Source organism: Dermacentor albipictus, chromosome 3 (assembly GCF_038994185.2).
Source record: "Dermacentor albipictus isolate Rhodes 1998 colony chromosome 3, USDA_Dalb.pri_finalv2, whole genome shotgun sequence".
NCBI classification, from domain to species: Eukaryota; Metazoa; Arthropoda; class Arachnida; order Ixodida; family Ixodidae; genus Dermacentor; species Dermacentor albipictus.
In genome coordinates this window covers 57854788-57875284 of record NC_091823.1, presented here as the reverse complement: position 1 = coordinate 57875284, position 20497 = coordinate 57854788, and the positions used below count along the sequence as shown (strand labels likewise).

General features: G+C 47.4%; 1 protein-coding gene across 1 annotated transcript in view; it reads right to left on the bottom strand.

Annotated features, from left to right (window-relative positions):
• The window catches only part of LOC135898687 (cytosolic non-specific dipeptidase-like), a 42728-nt gene that overhangs the window by 21730 nt on the left and 501 nt on the right, over nucleotides 1-20497 (bottom strand). The window contains exons 2-9 of the mRNA XM_065427784.1: nucleotides 18283-18352; nucleotides 17211-17334; nucleotides 15555-15725; nucleotides 13271-13429; nucleotides 12241-12398; nucleotides 3375-3449; nucleotides 1908-2052; nucleotides 297-396 (exon numbers count right to left, since the gene is read on the bottom strand). Of these exons, the coding sequence (XP_065283856.1) occupies nucleotides 297-396; nucleotides 1908-2052; nucleotides 3375-3449; nucleotides 12241-12398; nucleotides 13271-13429; nucleotides 15555-15725; nucleotides 17211-17334; nucleotides 18283-18352 (1002 nt within the window). The remainder of the gene's footprint in view (nucleotides 1-296; nucleotides 397-1907; nucleotides 2053-3374; nucleotides 3450-12240; nucleotides 12399-13270; nucleotides 13430-15554; nucleotides 15726-17210; nucleotides 17335-18282; nucleotides 18353-20497) is intronic.

Genomic DNA, 20497 nt, shown 5'->3' with positions numbered 1-20497 from the left:
GCGGAATGTGACTATCTTGCGAAACTGCTAAAGCTTTATTTTAACAAAAGATGCGCAGCGCATTTCGACAGCCAATTCTGGACATTTATAATCCACTCGAACGCCCATGAGGCCACAAGAACCATTGCTATAAGAATTGCCAACCGCCGCACCACCGCCGCCGCCGTCGCCGCCAACGACGACGACGACAACGACAACGTCAACGTCAACGACAACGACGACAACGACAGCAACATGGTAATGTACCCAGACGTCAGCGATATTTCCTTGCTATAGTTTCTCCCAGCTGTTCGTACCGTGTATGGTGAGAGATGGGTACCGCCACCTGCGCATCAGCAGTTGCACCGTGTCGTCGATGGTGACATGCCAGATGCCATGTTTCATCTGGTACTCGTCCTGCGATAACGGTTGTGATGGCACTGAGAGTGGATTTCGGTAGATCTTGATATGATGCAAGATGCCCATGCCCGAGTTCTCTGGCACTGTTTAAACGGATGTGTGCCGTTAGGCGCTTTCTCTGCAAGCCAACTGTTATGGCAAACAAGGCTTGCTGCTACGTACGCTACTGTAGCTGTGGCGTATACTGTGCTTCTGCATTTCAACAATACCAGTGACAGCGTAATGTTACTAGCGTACAAGTTGCTCAGGACCTAGGGAGTTCGAAAAGCTCATGTTCGGGATTCTTCCTTTTTCGAGCCATCCTGAACTATGAACATCATGACTAGGTGCTCGTTTATATTTCATTAAGACACCACATGGCATGGCTAAGGGGACCCACTTCCTAACATAACGCTCCAATTGCTCGATAAAGAGCAGTCGTCTCCAGTGGGCGACGAAGTGTGACGTCATCGGTCAAGTGATTGGAGGCCGCGCCTCACCGGCTGCTCCCCGCTTTTTTAAGCCGCTGCATTTCAGTTGCAGTTGAATTAACTCAGTTTAGCAATTAAGTATGACTAAGGTAATTATCTCATGTCCTTAAAATTTCATACAAGGCCTTCAGATCCTCGAGTGCCTTTATGACAAATACCTGTGCTGGCTGAGCTTGCCGATGAAAATGATTAAAAGGTGTAGTTTGAGCATCGCACAAAACGGGATGTTACGGAATCTGGAAGTCGGTTTGTCAGGACTAACTCTTGTAATAAAAGAAAAACTCTTGTATTTGTATAAAAATAACTATAGGTTTTGGAGAGAATAAAGTGCCAAGAGAAAAGCGACAGAAGAGTTTCCTAGTCATTCACTCTTAAAAAAGATTTATATATAGTCCTCTACATATCAACTACGCACATCTAGTTATATACATATGGCCCGGCCTCGTGCATATTTTGCGCGGCTGTGAGCACCTTATCGTCTTCAACCCTACTCCGGAACTTATTCTTCTGCGCGGGAGCCGGTATTTTCTGCGCGGCTGACATTGTCTCTGCATCGCTTGTTCCACTTTCCTCTACACTGGCCGCGCATTCTGCAGCGTGCCCGTGAACTGCCTTGTTTCTCCTCTCTTTGCTGCTAGAGAACGTTGCTATTACGAGACAGAAATTTACATATCTCCCGCGTGAAACCGTTCACACACGCGTGCAGGTTGGCCGCTTTCGTTAGTGAGGAGAAATGAGTGTGAGTATATACATACATATATATATATATATATATATATATATATATATATATATATATATATATATATATATATATATATATATACACAAGGCGGACAGCTGAACTATATCGCGCCGAAAGACGAGCCATCGCAGTCGGTCTTTCTTCACGATGTCTCCTCCCTCTCATCTATTGACCAAGCACAATGTGGCTCGCCTTCGGCGACCTGACAAAAACTGGGGTACTTATAACATAACATAGCACACGTGCATTTAGTATGCCTCGTGAGTTTCCCGTATAACCGCTGTTGTTCCCACCGGATCGAAGTCCACGTGCTCGTACAGGTTCCACTCGGAGTCCGAGATGGGGGCCACGTCATCGTGGATACCATCGACTGCGATGCGACCGCGGGTGCCCATCAGGCTGTCTAGCAGGTGGACAAGGTCTGCCATCGCCTCGCTCCTGCGTACACATGTAAACGAACGATGATGATAATAACGGAACGAGTATTATTTAACCCATGGTCCTAGGATCCATGGGGTGCTCCCGCTCAGTCTTACCACCTGGCAAAAAGCCATCAAGCTGGTCTGAGCCAGATGCATCTGCGACGCAGGTTAGCTGGCACGAGCGAAAGTTGTCAGATGGTCGAGACGGCAGTAGTAAAATACCAGTATGCGCTATTTTGAAGTATTTAAATAACTGGCTTGCTTTAACGTACCAAAGCCGAAGTTTGGTTACGAGGACGCCCTACTCGGTAAGGTTTCCTGGTTACGTTTGACTACTATGAATTATTGAATGTGAACCTAAACAACAGTACAATAGTGCCTCATAAGAATTCGGTCGTCGCGGCCGCGAATTGCACCCTCGACCTAGGGACGTATTCTGCGACGATCACTTTCGGCGACAGTGTCGCCTAGGCGATAGTATCACGGTCAGGCGCGCGCTGATTGGCTGGTTGAACATAATCGAATGACCTAGTGCTCAACCAGCCAACCAGCTCATCCAATTTTGCTAAAACAGCCAATCCGCGCACGCCGATGGCGACGGTTTGTCCAGCATCGCCGAAAGTGATAGTCGCAGAATACATCCCCTAGTCTTCAGCTCAACATCGTTCTCCGTAGGCCGTTGTGAGGGGGGGGGGGGGGGCGTAGCAAAAGTAATAGTTTGCGTGTCAGAAAAAAAAGTATGTCATAAATAATTCAAAAGAATGCAAACATATTTAATTACAACCATGCGATGAATCACAACCATGCAATCTTGAAGTCAAACAAATTGTAATCAAGCTCTAGTGTATCGAGTATTAAACTGATGTTTTGTTAATAATGTTTAAAATTTGCTGATAACTTGCTTTTACCTTCTTCAGTGTAAATTAAGAGTTGTACGTGACTGGGACACTTCGTTAAGGTATAACTATGCGGTGCGGTAATTGAGACAAGCACTGCCAATTTATTTTGTTGATCACGAAGCGTTTTATCTGCTTAAGGCAAACTCATTCTGTGAGTTTTGAGGATATAACGAAGGGAAATTCAGCGTCGAACACCAAACTTGAGCATTTACCGAAGCATTTCCACCTGATTGATTCTGTGGAGAATGCGGACTTCCTAAGGTGGCTGCATGTTCGTTGTTTATCAACGTTGTTGATAAAGTAACTCGATAGCGAGAAGATATTCTCGTTATCGAATTACTTTATCAACAACGTTGTCAAAGCGCTCTTGAGATTGCATTCTTGCTAAGGCAGACCATAATGAGTTAGACCTCTCGTGAGTAATATGCACAGGACTCACAATGCTCCACCGTCGACACCGGAATCATGATCTGATCGTGTGGCGGCTATTTCCACGCTGAAGGAGCATAATCCCCTGTAAAATGAAGGAATAAGAAAAATCTCAGTTTATTAGTTAAAATTCTGGAAGGCTACCTTACTCAGCTTATTCATCAGCGACCTATTTTATGTCCACTGCAGCACGAAGGTCTCTCCCTGCGGTCTCCAATTACCCCTGTCCTGCGCCATCCGATTCCAACTAGCGCCTGAGAATTTCCTAATTTCATCCCCCCCCCCCCGTAGTCTTCTGCCGTCCTCGACTGCGCGTCCCTTTTCTTGGCACCCATTCTGTAACCCTAATGGTCCACTGGTTATGGAACCTACGCCTTACATGGCCTGCCCAGCTCCATTTTTTTCTCTTAATGTCACGTAGAATACCGGCTATGCCCGTTTGCTCTCTGATCCGAACTGCTCTCTTTCTGTCTCTCAACGTTATGTCTAGCAGTCTTCGTTCCATCGCTTTTTGCGCGGTCCTTAGCTTGTCCTCAAGCTTCTTTGTCAGTCTCCGAGTCTCTGCCCCACATGCCAGCACTGGTAAACTGCACTGATTGCACACCTTTCTTTTCAATGATAGTGGTAAGCTTCCAGTCAGGGTCTGGCAATATCTGCCGCATGCGACCCAACCCATTTTTATTCTTCTATGAATTGCCTTCTCATAATCAGGGTTCTTTATGAGTAATTGACCTAGGTAAACGTACTCCTTCATAGACTCTAGAGGCTGACTGGCAATCCTGAACTCTTGTTTACTTGCCTGGCTTTTGATTGTTACCTTTGTCTTCTGTATATTATTCATGAGCCCCACCCTTACACTCTCCCTGTTAAGGTCCTCAATCATTTGATGACCTTGATCATTTGTGGACCAACAGGTCACGCCTGTTGCATGCACTCGCCACGTGCACTTAAGGAACTTTTACATTATGCGCCTGCATACTCAAAGATTGTGAAAAACGCCATTGCTTTGATGTGTCTAGAATATTCGTTAATGATATGCTGTCATCACACTGCGAACCAGAGTCTCATTGCACAGTTAAATAGGCTGCAGGCTGCGGGTTACCCAAGTGTGGTGTTGACATCAGTCTCTGAGGTATTGCTTCAGAAACTGAGAGGGAAGCATCACAAAGATAAGTGGGTTACACAAAAGAAGAGGCCTGAAGTAGTGCCGTATTGCCATAGAGTGGCTCACAATCTAAAGAATGTCGCCACTAGGTACCAAATCCCAGTAGCGTTTTCTGCTCCTCATAAACTGTCAATGTTGTGCAACCGTAATTTCAAAAACAAGTAAAAAACCAGATTGTGAAAAGAAGATTGTAGCGTTGGTGTGGTATATAAGAATCCCTTGTCATGTGGCAAAGTGTATATAGGGCAGTCAGGCCGCTGTGTTAGCGAGTGCCTTAGAGAACATGAGCGATACATACCGACCGGTACAGGTTCCCATTTAGCTCAACATTGTAAAACATGCAAGTGTAAAGCTATGTTTCATGATATTACGATTTTGAAAAAGGGCCTTGATACCACCACCCGAGAATTATCGGAAACTTTTTTCATACAGTCACTGGGTTCGCAGTGCATTAGTGTGCCTTCTTTAACCTTGTACAGCGCTGAACATGGTTTCTTGGATTCTGTTACAGGACTGCGCTCTGATGATCGGATGTTGTTGTGGTGGTTCCGGCACATGGTGCTCACTGCGCATGTTCTTCTATATTTCGATCTCTATTAAGGAGTGACGCAATAAAATGATGTCAGTTGAGAGTAGCGCCTTGTTCTGTTGTGTCCGTTGTTTTGCGCTAAACAAAGTAATTATGCAATAAAATGCCTTTTCATAATATATGAAAGCCATATAGAGAGGCTGACTGTACTTTGTAGATTTCTCAATTATCTGTCTGATCACATGGGTGGAATCCATTGTAGAGTATCTGTTCCTGAAGCCAGCCTGTTCTCTTAATTGAAGTTGAGCGCTGTGCTTACTATATTGAAAATTATCTTGGTGAATATTTTACACATTACTGGAAGTAAGCTAATGGGTTTATAATTTTTCAATTCTTTAACGTCTCCCTTTTTGTGGATTAGTATAATTTTGGCGTTCTTCCAGTACTCTGGGACCCTTGGGTGGTGAGACATTTCGTATAAAGGGCCGCAAGCTCTTCAAGCACGATGTCTCCTCCACCTTTGATTAAATCGGCTGTTATTCCATCTCCACCTGCCGCTTTTCCCCGTTTTATGTCTTGCAAGGCCCTTCTAAGTTCATCGCTAGTTATAGAAGGAGCCTCTGCAACATGTTCATTACTACTTCGAATGGAGGTACCATAGGTGTTCTGGGTACTGTACAGGTCAGTATAACATTATTCGTTTGATTTTACTATACCTTCGGAATTGCTGATGATATTACCCTGCTTATCTTTCAGTGCATACATGTTGGATTGTCCTATGCCAAGTTTCCTTCTCATTGATTTCATGCTGCGTCCATTTTTTTACTGCTTCCTCACGTTATAATTTCGAATATCCCTTACTTTCTCCTTGTTGATCCGTTCTGACAGTTCTGCGAAGTGTTACGAACTTGCACCGCTGCACCACGATTACGGCTTTGTGGTCCCGTAGCGCTCGTCACCCGTTTCGTGACAGAGCGTTGGTAGCGAAGACTCCGAGCCTGGCGTCGATGAGAATAACAAAAGGGATTTTATACATTATATACAGGTTATCATACAGGACATGAACGGGTCGGCACTGGGGCCGAGTGCTCACAACAAACGCGACTGTTCTCGCACGACGACGTCCGGCGAAAACGCGTGACACATCTCACCCCAGTCGGGAGCGACACTCTCTCCCGGTGGGACGGCGGATCCTGTTTTTCAGGCGGCGTGTCGCTGCTTTTATAATCCCCGAGGAACCATTGTCACTCAAACGGCCCAATACAAAGTCAGCACACGACGGTCGTCCGAGGGGTCCAACCAGCGACCGCGCTGGCCACCCGGTTCAAAGTTCGCGCGCGCGGTGACCTCCAGGCAAGGGAGGTGCGGCGCCGGGCTGTCTGGCACACGCCGACACGTCCAAACATGCGGCTCGCCGAGGCTTCTCCCGCAGCCCCCGCACGACGGCTCAGCATCTTGACTTGTGAAGGGAGAATTAGGGCGCTCGCAGGATAGATTCCGCATCTTGCAGATTCGGAATCCGGGCTTGTGGTAATGGCACAACAGCATCCCCGCCCTCAGATAAGGCGCCGGGAAGACGAGCTGCCTCCACGTGGCTCGGATGCCGGGCGCGCACGTTCGTCAGGCTCGTCCAAGTTCACGTCCAGTGTCGGGACGCCAGGTAACTTCACGTGCCCAGGTCCGACTCGCCAGGACAGGAGCTCTGCTCACCGCGTCGTCGCCAAGGCACCTTGACCAGCTCCGCTCGGGTCGTTCCTAAGACCTTGCTTCTCGCCACTGGTCCCGCTTGGTCGTTCTGCAGCTTGCAAAACCGACCGGCAAAAGGCAACACCCAACACGAACAAGTGCCCTCTGTCTCCCGTCAAACACCAGACAAGGCCATAATTCAAATCAACCTAACTAAATTGCTATCCCTCTTTTTGCTCCCGCTGCAACAAGAGGCAGGTGTACGATCTAGCACACAAGGCTCAAACAATCAGTTTTCAAATCAACAACACAACAAAATAGAAACAATTAATAATCAGCAATAATAATGACAAATAGAATGGTCCCCTTGAAATCGCTTTGGACCGAAAACATACTACTGAGGAAGCAAATGAGGTCATTCATTTTTCCCGGTGATATTTTCGCGGAATCCGAAGCTGCTTATATTTGCGACCCTGCTTATCCGTGTAGCGGCGGTACAATAAGCCAGATTCCTTGCCAAATGAAACCCTCTTTTTTTTCACTCCCCGTTTGACGCTCTTCCTCAGATCGGCTAATGAACAGCCTTCCTGTTGCTCGCGAATCAGACTTTCTCTTTCAACTGCAGCCTGCTCCTGCCGGCTGGCGGAAACCGGAGCGAGTGTGGAGCCCGCGTCGCCTAATTGCGGCGTCGCGTCTATATCGCGGCTAGCACTGTACGCGTCACTCCCACTCACTTCCAGGACCCGCTCGTCTAGGCCAGCCTCCGAGCTCTGCCTCTCCCGTGACTGCTCGCCACTCAAGTTACCCTGATCAGTCCGTGTGCCGCACCGCCTTTCGCTCACCGACGCTAAGTCAAGTTCCCTCGATAGCGGGCGCGCTTTGGATCGCGTGGGGGCCATGTACGCCACGTCGGCAAAGAATGATTTGCCCTGATCCCTGAGCAGCTGCTCCGAGCTATTTGAGAAGAGGTAGGAAAATTGCTCCGGGAGGGCGGCTGACACAGCGGCTTCGGTGTTAAGTTTCCCAAACTCTCCTTCAATGATAACCGTTGCGATCGGTAAACAGACACTCTCCTTCTCGGCCACTTGCCGTATCCTAACGCACTCTCCAGTAAAATCACTCGAGGAGACGAAAGACGGGTGAACAACGTCCATAGTTGCTGCAGAGTCCCGCAGTGCTCGGCACTTCTTGCCGTTTACCTTAATTTCCTGCACATAGGGCTCCAATAGACGTATGTTCTTGTGAGTTTCCTGTATCGTTGCAAAAGCAATTCTCTCTGGGCAGCTTGCAGCGATATGCCCTTGCTTTTTGCAATTGTAGCAGGTTAACGGTTTCCGTTTTTCAAAAGAACGCGTCATTTCGTTTCGCTGTTTCGGACCATCGTCATCATTCTGAGATGCATTCTGTCCTTCCCTTACAGTTTCTTTGGTAAGGGATTCGTCGTCCCGAAACTCGCGACGCGTGATTTGCTTCCGTTCGTCGGACTTCCCGGAAAACCAATCTCTCCTATCAGCTTTTTCTATGCGCACTGCCTTGCTGTGCAAGCTGCGGCGGGTGTAATACTCTTCCGCTAACTCTGCTGCCTTGTTTAGCTTAACCTCTTTTAGCCTATCTTGCAGCCAGAGCCGGACATCCTCATCAATGCAACGGTAGAACTGCTCCAACGCGATGCATTCGACAATTTTGTCGCGGTCGTCGTAAACCTCTTCGCCCTTCAGCCATTCCACCAAGTCGGCTTTTAGACGAAACGCGAAGTCAACATTCGACTCCTTGCCCTTTTTTGCATACCGGAACCTCTGCCGGAAAGCTTCGGGCGACAATTTGTACTTCCGCAGTAGCGCTTCCTTCACATCACTGTAGCTCTCGAACGCCTCTTTCGATAAGCAAGTTATTACGTCTGATGCCTCCCCAGGAAGCAAGGCTAACAGATTCTGTGCCCAAAGGGATCGCTCAATGCTATTCCGTTCGCACACGTGCTCAAATTTCACGAGGTATTTGGCCATATCCTCTCCGACGACAAAGGGTGGAAGTTGATCGCGTATTCTTGGAACATTAGAAGTGAGACTAGGCGCTGGCGAGCTATTTCGGGTCTCCAACTCTTTCATTTTAAGCTCGTGCTCACGAATCTCTCTCCTTTCCTCCTTTTCCTCCTCGCGACGTTGCTGTTCTGTCCTTTCCTCCTTTTCCTCCTCGCGACGTTGCTGTTCTCTCCTTTCCTCCTTTTCCTCTTCGCGACGTTCCTGTTCTCTCCTTTCCTCCTTTTCCCGTCGTTCATTTTCCTTCCTTTCCTGCTCGCAACGTTCCTTCTCCTCCCTTTCCCGACGTTCATTGATACCCGCCCAGGCCTCAGCGGCTTCCTCAGCCGTTACGTCCCCGGTCCTCATGACCTCAAGGATCGCATTCTTTCTTTTGGTTGAGCCCAACTCAATGCCCAACTCCTCACAAATTTCGAGAAGTTCCTTCACCTTGTACTTCTCCATCGTTCACACTGTCCTCCTGCTGTTTACCCTTTTTGAATATACCTGCCGTACGCTACTATAACACTACTAGTAAGACATATGCAAGTATATCACACACTGCCCTGTTTTACCCCCTCAGCATCCCCTGGTTTTCAAAACACTCTTGCTAGGCTTGAAACACACAAGGTTATCAAAATGCAACAGCAAATCCTTCCCTAAGCTACTATAACCTGTGTTAGAGAAAGTCTGGTGTTTGAGGTAAACTTCAGGCACTCACCGCGCCGAGGTAGCTGATGCCGGTCAATCCCGTAGCTGCCATCCACTGTTACGAACTTGCACCGCTGCACCACGATTACGGCTTTGTGGTCCCATAGCGCTCGTCACCCGTTTCGTGACAGAGCGTTGGTAGCGAAGACTCCGAGCCTGGCGTCGATGAGAATAACAAAAGGGACTTTATACATTATATACAGGTTATCATACAGGACATGAACGGGTCGGCACTGGGGCCGAGTGCTCACAACAAACGCGACTGTTCTCGCACGACGACGTCCGGCGAAAACGCGTGACACATCTCACCCCAGTCGGGAGCGACACTCTCTCCCGGTGGGACGGCGGATCCTGTTTTTCAGGCGGCGTGTCGCTGCTTTTATAATCCCCGAGGAACCATTGTCACTCAAACGGCCCAATACAAAGTCAGCACACGACGGTCGTCCGAGGGGTCCAACCAGCGACCGCGCTGGCCACCCGGTTCAAAGTTCGCGCGCGCGGTGACCTCCAGGCAAGGGAGGTGCGGCGCCGGGCTGTCTGGCACACGCCGACACGTCCAAACATGCGGCTCGCCGAGGCTTCTCCCGCAGGCCCCGCACGACGGCTCAGCATCTTGACTTGTGAAGGGAGAATTAGGGCGCTCGCAGGATAGATTCCGCATCTTGCAGATTCGGAATCCGGGCTTGTGGTAATGGCACAACAGAAGTATACCTGATCTGTTGAGTTAGAAACTTTCAATCTTTGTCGTTTCTTTATTAGGACCTTCGTTAGTCGGGAGAGCTTACCTACTTGGCTTATTAGTCTGTCGCAAAGTAGTGTGATTATTCATAGTGATTAGTGTGAATCCTTCGCTCTAAAGAAAACAACTGTAGAACTGTTGTGGAAAATAACTGTGAGTGGTTGAAGTTAGTGACATCATGTATCCTAAAGACAAGTAACATCGCAGAATCTTGCTTGATTTTTTATGGTATGTGAGGAATTCTTATAGCCAGTGAAGAAGAGTCCGCGTTGAATGTTTCGCTCTCGTTCAGTTAAAGAGCCACTGAGTTAAATAACTAATTGATTTCGGTTCGGCTTAAAATAATTACAGTATCGGGAAGCGGTTTTCATTTCGGTCTTTTACAGAATTTTGTTTATACATTCGGGCGAGGGCCCATCCAAATGATCTTTTTCGCACAGGACAGCAAGAACAAGTCGCATATGTGCTTTTTACTAATTTTCGTTCACTGCGGGGCACCTATACGGCACAAATTATTGATCGGTTCGCACTACTCAAGTCACTAAGGCCTCTCAGGAAACTAAACCTCGTGCTCCCGTATCTTCATCGCGTTAAAAACGCACTGAAGTGAACTGCTTATTCACGGTAACCTGAAACTGTTATATCAAGCTCAATTGTATCAAATCTAGCGATTAATTTTGACAGCTTTCATTTCAGTTATTGTGCCCTACCTTTATGTTTTCCAGCGACCATAGGCTGTATCTAAGAAATATCCTTCTATTACCATTGTAATAAAAGCTAGCATTTGCAGCCTTTTCTGAGCAGTAGAGTTAGGGTGCGTTTGTAGACGTTATCGCGATACATGACAAACGCGGCGCACGACACAGGTCGTATAGTGCCAGCGCTGCGGCGGGCCTCACACAAGTCTAAAATGAAAGCACATGATAGCCGGCTCCACCGCCGGAAGAGATGTTATAGGGCCTCTCAAAGGTCTTACTTCTCTCGTTCTATCATTGATGTTAACTAAACTAAGTTGTCTGCTTTACTGCCCCAAAGCTGGTTATCAGAGACGTCGTCGTGGATAGCTTAGGATTAATAAAGACAACCTGGTCTCCTTTAACGCAGCCTATTTCACGGAACACGGACGTTTGCCATTTCGCTGTCATCGGAATGCGACCGCCGCAGCCGGGGACCGAACCCGCGACCTCTTGCTCAGCAGCGTAGCGTCATAGTCAGTAAGATGCCACGGTGGGTCACATTGCACATTGATGAAGTTAGTAACTGTGATAGGTTAAGTTGAGAAGCCTCAGCACAAAACGCCATGGGATTAATTTTGAGACGTCGCGAAAGCGTATATGAAATTCTTTAAGCATGATCTCGTGACGTATCTGCGAGAAAAAGAAGAAGCATATTCTGAAGACATACCCACCGAGTGTGGCGCCAAGCGGAGAGTGAAAAAGGGCGCACGTGAAGCTACAGGGACTGAGAAAGAAAAGCTGGCCGTCATCCCCTATGTCCACTGCCAGTCGCGTATGGCTAGCGTATCGCTATGCTAGCAAAGTTAGCGTATCGCTATGGCGTGGATGTCGTTTTCTCTACGGAGAACAAGCTCGCCACCATTTGTTCAGCCGTGCGCAGGCGTAGTGAAAGATCGAGCAGCTCCACTACAGATGTAAGCAATTCGTCTGGTTGCAGTGTTAATCATGCAAACGATTTCGTTTCATGTTCAACTTCAGTGGTGTACTCTAACTTAAGCCAGAGTTTAAAAATACGCAAACGCCACTTAGATGCATAGAACAAAGGTAATGTTGTTTGCGGCCGCTTGGAGATACTCAAACAATGCTTTTAATTCCGCCTAATGAGATAATTAATCTTAATTATTTAATCAACTTCTCAAATGTTTTCAGATGAAAAGTGTCACTGAGAAAATTGTAGAGCGACATGAAAAACTCCCGATACTGCTTTCTGTTGCTCAATACGCGCTACACAAAACTGTTCTTAAGTAACGAAAACGGATCGAGATAAACCAAGATAGAACGTAGTCACATCTACCTGAGCCCGTAGCTGATAGAGGGGGTACGCGAGCTCAGCCAGAAGCCATTGGGGATGCAGGCGAATTTTATGCCTTTGAAGAAGTCCTGCTTGGCGCTCGCCGCCAAGTAGCGTCCCAGACCCAGTGAGCCGACTTCCTCCATGCTCTCGACAAGGAACTGCACCGGAACAGCGACAGAGTGTGTCAGAGCACACACGCAAAAAAGAAAACCTAGAAAAGCTGAACAAGCTCTTCAGCGAAGCAAGGAGGTGCGACTGCTATCTTTATTTCCCTCTACGCAAAAATCGTTCAATCGGCAGGTGTTTTTTGGTGCGCGCCAGATCACTCCTGCAGTGCTTATTTTCTGTGCTTTTCATTTGTTATTAGAATACCGTACTTTGCACTTCATCTGGACGTGGCCTCAAGAGATCATAATGCTAGTTTGTTCGGACGCTCGGGGCTTCCTGTCCATTACCGAAATCTGAAGAGAACCAGGCTGGCAGGCAAATGAGATGAATCACTTACCGCATGGTAAATTATTTCAGCGCATCTGTATTTTTTTCGATTTTGCACATACATCTTGGCTTACACTCCATCTGACACCAACCACCCTCTAGTAACCAGATACGCTGAAGCCTTTGCCGTCATTCCAGAAAACAGGCTAATGTCCATGGCACTATACGTGGCTGCAGACTAGCGAATAATTGAGCGAGCTGGTCAAGCAAAACGAGCTTCTTGAGACGAGCTATCCAAACCAACATCATTCTTGCAACTCTAGGCGAGTTCTCCATCTTGAATAGGTTTGCGGTAGCGCGATTGAAAGACAGGACAAAAGAATACACACAATGACACACGTGGCGCTGTCTTTTAATCCTACTGACACACAACAACACACGCACTCTGTTTTTGAACCGCGCTACCGTAAGCCTATTCAAGGTGCGTTAGCAACAAGCAGACATTGCAATGGTTCACGTAAAAGTACGAGTGTTCACATTTTAGGATCGTTCACAATAAGTGAACGCGATAACACGATCTTGCTTGTAGTCATACCTTGAGATTGACGGGCGAAGCTTTTGCGGCGCTCTTGCGGTAAGCGTAGAGAGCTCCGATCCATGCGACCAGGGGACCCTTGTCGTGCGCTACGCCCCTTGCGAAGAGTCGGCCGTCCTTTTCCGTAGGTAGAAACGGGTCCGCCGTCCACCCGTCCTCCTGCGAGGTTGTCGTGGTGAGAATGACCGCTTTCGTAGCGATTACTGCACACAAAGAATATTCGGACGGAAACCATCTCAGAGTGACTGCCGACGATAGCTCGATTAGCGTTGAAGCATTGTTGCGGCACACCGCGTCGCCACCGCCGAAATGCGTCACGTGTGAGGCGTGCAAGTAATGCAGCGGGGCTCCTTCCTCGCCCTTCCATCTACAGACACACATTCTGGCACATTCTAACGGTGCCGTCGCTGCGAAGTCCATGCGTGGCATGGGTCTGAAATATGTGACGCGTGTCAGTGCAGAGCGGCACAAGCCCAGTGATCCAAGTTTGCGCGAAACTGGTGAATTGAAGAGAGGCACAAATAACCAGTGTCACATACCCGGTGACCAAAGTTGGTCCGACGTTCGGTTTGGAACACCGTTCCCCTCAGCACGACAGCCCGGTGCTCTACCCATTAGACCATGGAATGCCCAGGAACGCATGTTGGTGTGAAATAGGTTAGATATATGGACGGGCAAACAGGCATACCGCAAGCTGGGTTAAGTTCCCAAAGAATGCCAGTCGCATTGAAACCCAAAATGCTCCCACTTATCGAAACGTTCGTTGCGAGGGCAGTCTCGGTGTCACCAGAGTACGGAACCAGCGTGTGCCTTTATCTCTACGCATGTTCTGTCGCTCAGCTTAGCCACCGTGTTAAATACCACGGCACAAATACCACATAACCATCATCAACATACTTCCATTACGAGTAGAACAGCAGAGCTACGTACCGAGATTACTCTGCACTGATCTATGTTTGGGAACAGGCACACAAACAAGCAAAAACAAACAATAAAACAAATTATAAGCCGACAATATCTGCCGCGCATGTCAGCGCCCGCTGTCGTGGCGGTTAAGCCATGATACGAACGATGGACAGTACGTGAATTTCGTTGAACTTCGCCCTTCCATAGTCGTGCACAACTTAAGAAAGCAGGAGCCCAGACAACCGAAGCGAGGCAGCCGATTGCCTCCGCCCCTAAAGAAATAGTCCCGCTGACGCGACTCGGCCCAGCTCGAAGCGCGGGCTGCCATGTTCCCCGTCGGAGGTGTCACCGGCCGTCTGGCTCATGACGTCAGTCTAAAGTGCACGCGCCCACTGGTGGAGGCATGTGTGCATCCGCCTTTGAGCGGCAAATGCCGCGGCCTTCTGAAGTTGTACCCGACTATATATATGAATTTATTGGTGGCGAGCTAAGTCTTCGTCGCGAAATCTTCCTCTGGCAATGGTTAGGGTAAATAAGCCTCCAATTATCACCAAACGCCAATGTTTCGAACAATACAGAAAAAACATGTTTGTTCAGAGTATCAAAGATATATTTTCATAGTGCGCATCGCTGTCCAGCTGCCATATAGACATGAAATGCATTTAACTCAAAGTATCGTGACCTAATTATTCCGCAAAATCGTGAGACAATATTAACACCTAATGCAAGACATTTCGATGTTGCGAAGAATTGTTGTAAGAGGTACACATCAGCATTACCTAGCCCCACTGAAGAATAGCGGAAGCCGCCGCACGTTTTGTCAATGAATCCCTGCGTTATTGCAAGACAAATTCCTCGATTATCCACGGTCTACAGCGTTGCCGAACGATTGGCGTTAGATTTATCAGTATAAAACTTGCGCAGTTGCAAACTCTCTTGCACCTTCATGTTTACGTTGCGTAGAGTTTTACACTTGCAAAAATATGACGAAGGAGGGTAGATAGTTCGCGCGTCGTCCGTCCGCGTCCTTCTCTTCTTCTTCGTCATATTTTTGTCGGTGCAAAACTCAGCGCAACGTAATGATGAGCGTGCACTAACTAGACCCTTTCATCGCTCCGGCTGCACAAATATCCCTCCGTATACCGCGGCACAAATGGCACGACGCAATCCAAGATGCGCTGCGACAGCGCTCTATAGATAGTGATCTCGGGAACTTTTAACCAACACAAAGGTGAAAAAGTTGATAAAATCACGTTTGTTAAAGCAGCCACATGAAACATGGATAGTGCAGACACAGAAAATGAAAGGAAACACAATCACTATTTAGGAAGGAAAGAAACCACGTAGGCTCTACTTTGGCCCTTGCGTTCACCATTACCTTGCGCGCCGGATAGACGTCCAGGTGCCCGTAGACGCACAGGGTATTCTTGCCGGGCTCTTGACTGGTCGAGCCCAACAACAGTGGTGGCAGCGGCAGCTTGCTCCCGTCCGGCAGCTGCTGGTCGCCTAAGGGCACCGTGGTCACGTGGACGCCTTGTTCTTGCAGTATCTGCGACCCAGCCACAGAAATGGTTGGTTTTCCAGTGGCCTAACAATTTCTTCCTCATGATCAACGCAGTTCTATGATATCCCTTTGACAAATTATTATTCACGTAACACTGAATTGACAAAATATTTTCCTTCAAGGGCTTCGAGAAAAAGTGTGCCAAGGACTTTTTTGTCAGTGATGTAGCGATACACAAGGAAGATGAGCGACATTGTAAACTTCGGTTTTCAGGCCATGGGTATCCCTTCTGGAACGCCCACGTACTTTGTTGCGATTGAGGCAGAACATGCCGAGGACAAATATAACCCTGAAAGTATGTGCAGCGTTGTAATGTTTTAGGCGCTATCGCTTGCCTTGCAGCCACCAATGCTAACCGAAAACACTGCTCAGCAGAAACCAAACGTAACTAGGCGGCATTGCAAGGGGTGCGATGCTGCACACCTTGAACATGAAGTGAAAAAGACTTGCTTCGAATGACGAGTGGATCAAGTTATGCGATGACAAATGAGTCAGTGGTCGGGCATGCACAAGCCGGAACAAGAGCAAACGCGCCAGCGGTGACCGAACTGCACTGTGGCACACCGCATACAGCTTCGGCTGCGATGCCTATGCCGAATCAACGATGCCTCTGTCATAGCTTCATGTCAAGCATTGCTGCGGACTGCGACGTACGACAGCGATATTGCGAAACTCAAGTTGGTTTTGGCAAAATATAAAGCTTGGTCTTTCCAACAAGCGCCCTTACGTCTGAGACTTGCTGAAAAAATAATTAAAAAAAACGAGGAAGAAGTCGCATTTATCGCTATTACATTCGTGTTTTCTAATAAAGGGGTAGAAGTGTGTGTGCGTGGTGGTTCTGGGGCTTTGTTCATAGAGACGGATGCGTATCCTCTTTTCTAAGTCGTGCAAAAGCCGCAAGATCCGTTGATGTAGCGTTAGCCACTAACACCAGCAGAACTGTCCACTTGTCATTCTTGAGGACATTTTCTCGTAGTTATAGTGAAAGGCATATACGACATTATATTGAGCGCATTGCGTACCCAAGTGCGGTATGTATTCTTGACTTCCCAAAGTGGTCCATAAGCAGCGCTTTACGTAACACGCGATAAAACGCCCGCCAATGCAGTTTTCTGTACCATTCTGGCTTGGCACTGCAGTTGAGATCAAGTCAGCCCATTATCAAACAGATGCGTTTGCCAATACCATTAACATTAACTAACCTAAATTTTAGTTTCGGGAAGACCATTGGCGCCAGGCAGTGCTTACAAATTCGCGCACATGCATAGTAAATTTCTCAGCGTATTGCTACCAGCTGAAGGGGAAAAGGCCCAAGTAAACAAGAATGCGCTTATCTACGGGAAACTGAGTCCGTTATTGTGAGCCTCAGCGAAAAAGACCTACGCGAGAAAAAAAGTACCAATAGAAAAGAAGTGGACTTATATAGACGCTGAAGGACACCCTTTTTGACTAAGTTCCTTATTGTTTTACCCTGTTCGTTTCTTTGATGACGCGCATGATGTCCTTGCGGTGTTCCTTCTCGGCTGACACGCTGGGGATGGCAACCAAATCCTTTAGCCACGCGAGCATCTGGCCCTTGCTTTGCTCGATGATACTGCACACATAGACATGTGTCAGCACAATACTAGATGATATATGGACACGCAAGAATTCTGATGGTGCGCTTTCATGACCAATTTCGTTATAAGTTTCCCGTCAATCTTAATGATGTAGGCAAATTTTCATTACTTGAGTGCAGTAAGTTGGAGGAATGACAACTTGTTTATTGTTTTACGGATACGACCATATTGGCTTTTCCGTGTCCGAAAGCGACTCCAGGTTAACAGACACAAGTTCAGAAAAAGAAAACGCGCGGGATTGTTTGTGTACGCCCGTGGTAAACACTTAACGCATGATAGGGAGTTATGATCCCACATTTGGTGACATTTCCAGGGACATATCCGCATTCACATTGCCGCACGTAAAGCGTTTCTAGCCCCGTTTTCGTAAATATGGTAACAGACCTATGTGCTGTGCTACAACCACACGTCTACTAATTTAGTGTGAACAAGAAAACTGGTTATGGTCTGGTGGCAGCTGCGCAACTGTAGGGATACACTTGGATGACTTTTTCGTCATAATAACATCTTCCATCTCAACCCGACCAAAATCAGCGTCTGGTATCACATAAAGTTGGAACGTGTCTTTGCAAACATATAATAAAAAGATCTTGCGATTTTGACTGCACGCTTGCATGCCGAAATTCATAGCCCCCCCCTCCTTCATAAATGGTGTTTCCTGCAAACGAGCGCTTGTGTTACATTTTGTTAGGCCCATCTGCCACACTATAAACACGTTTGGAAGCAATCGCGCTATATTTACTAGCACTAGTTACTTCTTCAAATACTACTGAAGGTTTCAAAACACGTTCAATGGCGTCTCCATGTAACATGCTATGTGAAAAATGGCCAACGTTCATCTTTATCTGGCAAATACAGTCGCGTTATTGACTATGGCGAGGAGCTGGCACATAGCTTTTTATGCCTTCGTTTATACCACTTACTCAAAGATGCCTTGTAGCTCCTTGGGAATGCCTTCGTCAATTGTTCCCGCGCCGCATGATTTTCCTGGTGCTTGAAACGATGAGAAACGCATAAAGATTACAAAGAACTGCTTTTACATTTACAGGCTTGAACATACACATCGTGTGCACATTAAGCAGCGAAAAGATAAAAAATACAGCAATGCAATGCAGTTGCGAGTGAATATTAGAAATGTTTAAAATGTTGAGCGCTGCGAGTGTTAGGGTTAAGGAGCTCTAAACAACTGTCGAATATCTGAAATGTTGGAAACGATATGATTCTCATATAAAATAGCTTTGAAGCAATACCCCAGACGTTTCAAAGGTACACATTTAATTAAATACTTCAAGAAAATTATGTTGTTTAATAAACACGCAGTTCTGAATGCAAGTCAATACGTGCTATCTTTTTTGGGGCCTGCGCCTTTAGCACCTCCTACGTAAACATCCTGATCTCACGTTACGCCCGATGTTTGTTACCTCCCCCCTTTCCCCCGAGAATACAAAGGCAGTATGGTGGTTTATTTTTTAACCTCTGACAACTGTCTCAAATAATAAATACTGAGAGCTCAAGGTTCAATGGCACAATTGAAAGAAAAAAATCACAAAAAGAACGCAATTTAACATCTAGATTGCCCACGAAAGTGATCCACAGCCCGCTCATAAGTGGACGTTAGAACTTGAGACTGACTCCAACCAAATAACTGAATTTTATTAGCCCGACGTTTCGGAGCCCATTCGGCTCCTTCTTCAGGGGGTTGTTCTTCGGGGGGTGGCGGTGTGCCGCTTTTAAAGCATCTTTTTTGAAGAAAGGAGGGAGGGGGGAACGGGAGGTGGGGAGACACTTCACAGACGGAAAGGTGGGGGGGAACAAAAGGAAAGGGGGGTGTGTTGTTGAGCGCTTCCATGGTGCTGGGATGACCGGTGCTGGGGGGAGTGCTCGCGAGGCTGCCCTTGATGGGGGGAACTCCTATGGGGGCCTCAATTTCCGTTGCCATAGCTAACTTGACTATGGAGAGCATCGAGGAGAGAGCTTTAAATACTTTTTCGCCGAAACCAAAAGTCTTCCTCAGGTACGTGGATGATTGTTTTTGCATCGTGAAGACGAGCCAAGTCGAAAACTTGCAGAAACACTTAAACTCCATAGACCCGGATATACAGTACACATATGAGCGCGAACAGAACGGATCACTCCCATTCTTAGATGTACAAGTTACACGAAAAGACGGCATTTTAAAATTTTCAGTCTACCGAAAACCAACCCACACAGGCCGCTATCTTCATTTCCAATCCGACCATCTGGCAAACCACAAGACATCTGTTGTAAATTCTTTATTCAAACGAGCCGAAACTCATTCCTCATCGGAATCGGATCTAAAGAAAGAAAAGAGAACGGTTCTCAACGAACTTCGGAGGAATGGCTACACAGATGACTTCATTCGAAAAACAACCAGACAACAAAAAAAAAGAAGAAGCAAAATGCGGGACCTTCAGCCGTCGACTTCTCCCCAACCCCAGAAGCGAGTGTCCATCCCGTACATCAGAGGTACCAGCGAAGCGCTCAGCCGAATATTAAAAAAAGAAGGCCTCAAAGTGGCGCACAAACCAATAAACACTTTCAATATCCTCCTCCCTAAACCAAAAGATCGTCCACCTAAAGAAAAAGCTCAAGGCGTCGTCTACAAAATCAGTTGTGCCGACTGTCCGGCGTCGTACATCGGGGAAACCAAAAATCTAAAAGAAAGGATCAGACAGCACGAGAACGACGTCAGGACATTCAACCGTATTCGCAGCGCCGTCGCTGAACACTCTCAAGACGCCGACCACAAAATTGCTTTCAAGGAAACTGAAATCCTTCAAACAGAAACGAACTGGCGAAAGAGACTACTACTGGAGTCATGGCACATTCAGAATACGGGGAATAACATAAACCGCGTGAAGGGCAACCTACCCTCGGTGTATGTCCATGGCCTTGGCGACCTGACGAAAAGAAGAAAAGGACGCACAGCCAGATAGACTCCCGCTTGTTTCACCAACACAGAACGTCGGCGCGACCCTGTAACCTCCCCCCCCCCCCGCCCCCCATCAAGGGCACCCTCGCGAGCACTCCCCCCAGCACCGGTCATCCCAGCACCATGGAAGCGCTCAACAACACACCCCCCTTTCCTTTTGTTCCCCCCCACCTTTCCGTCTGTGA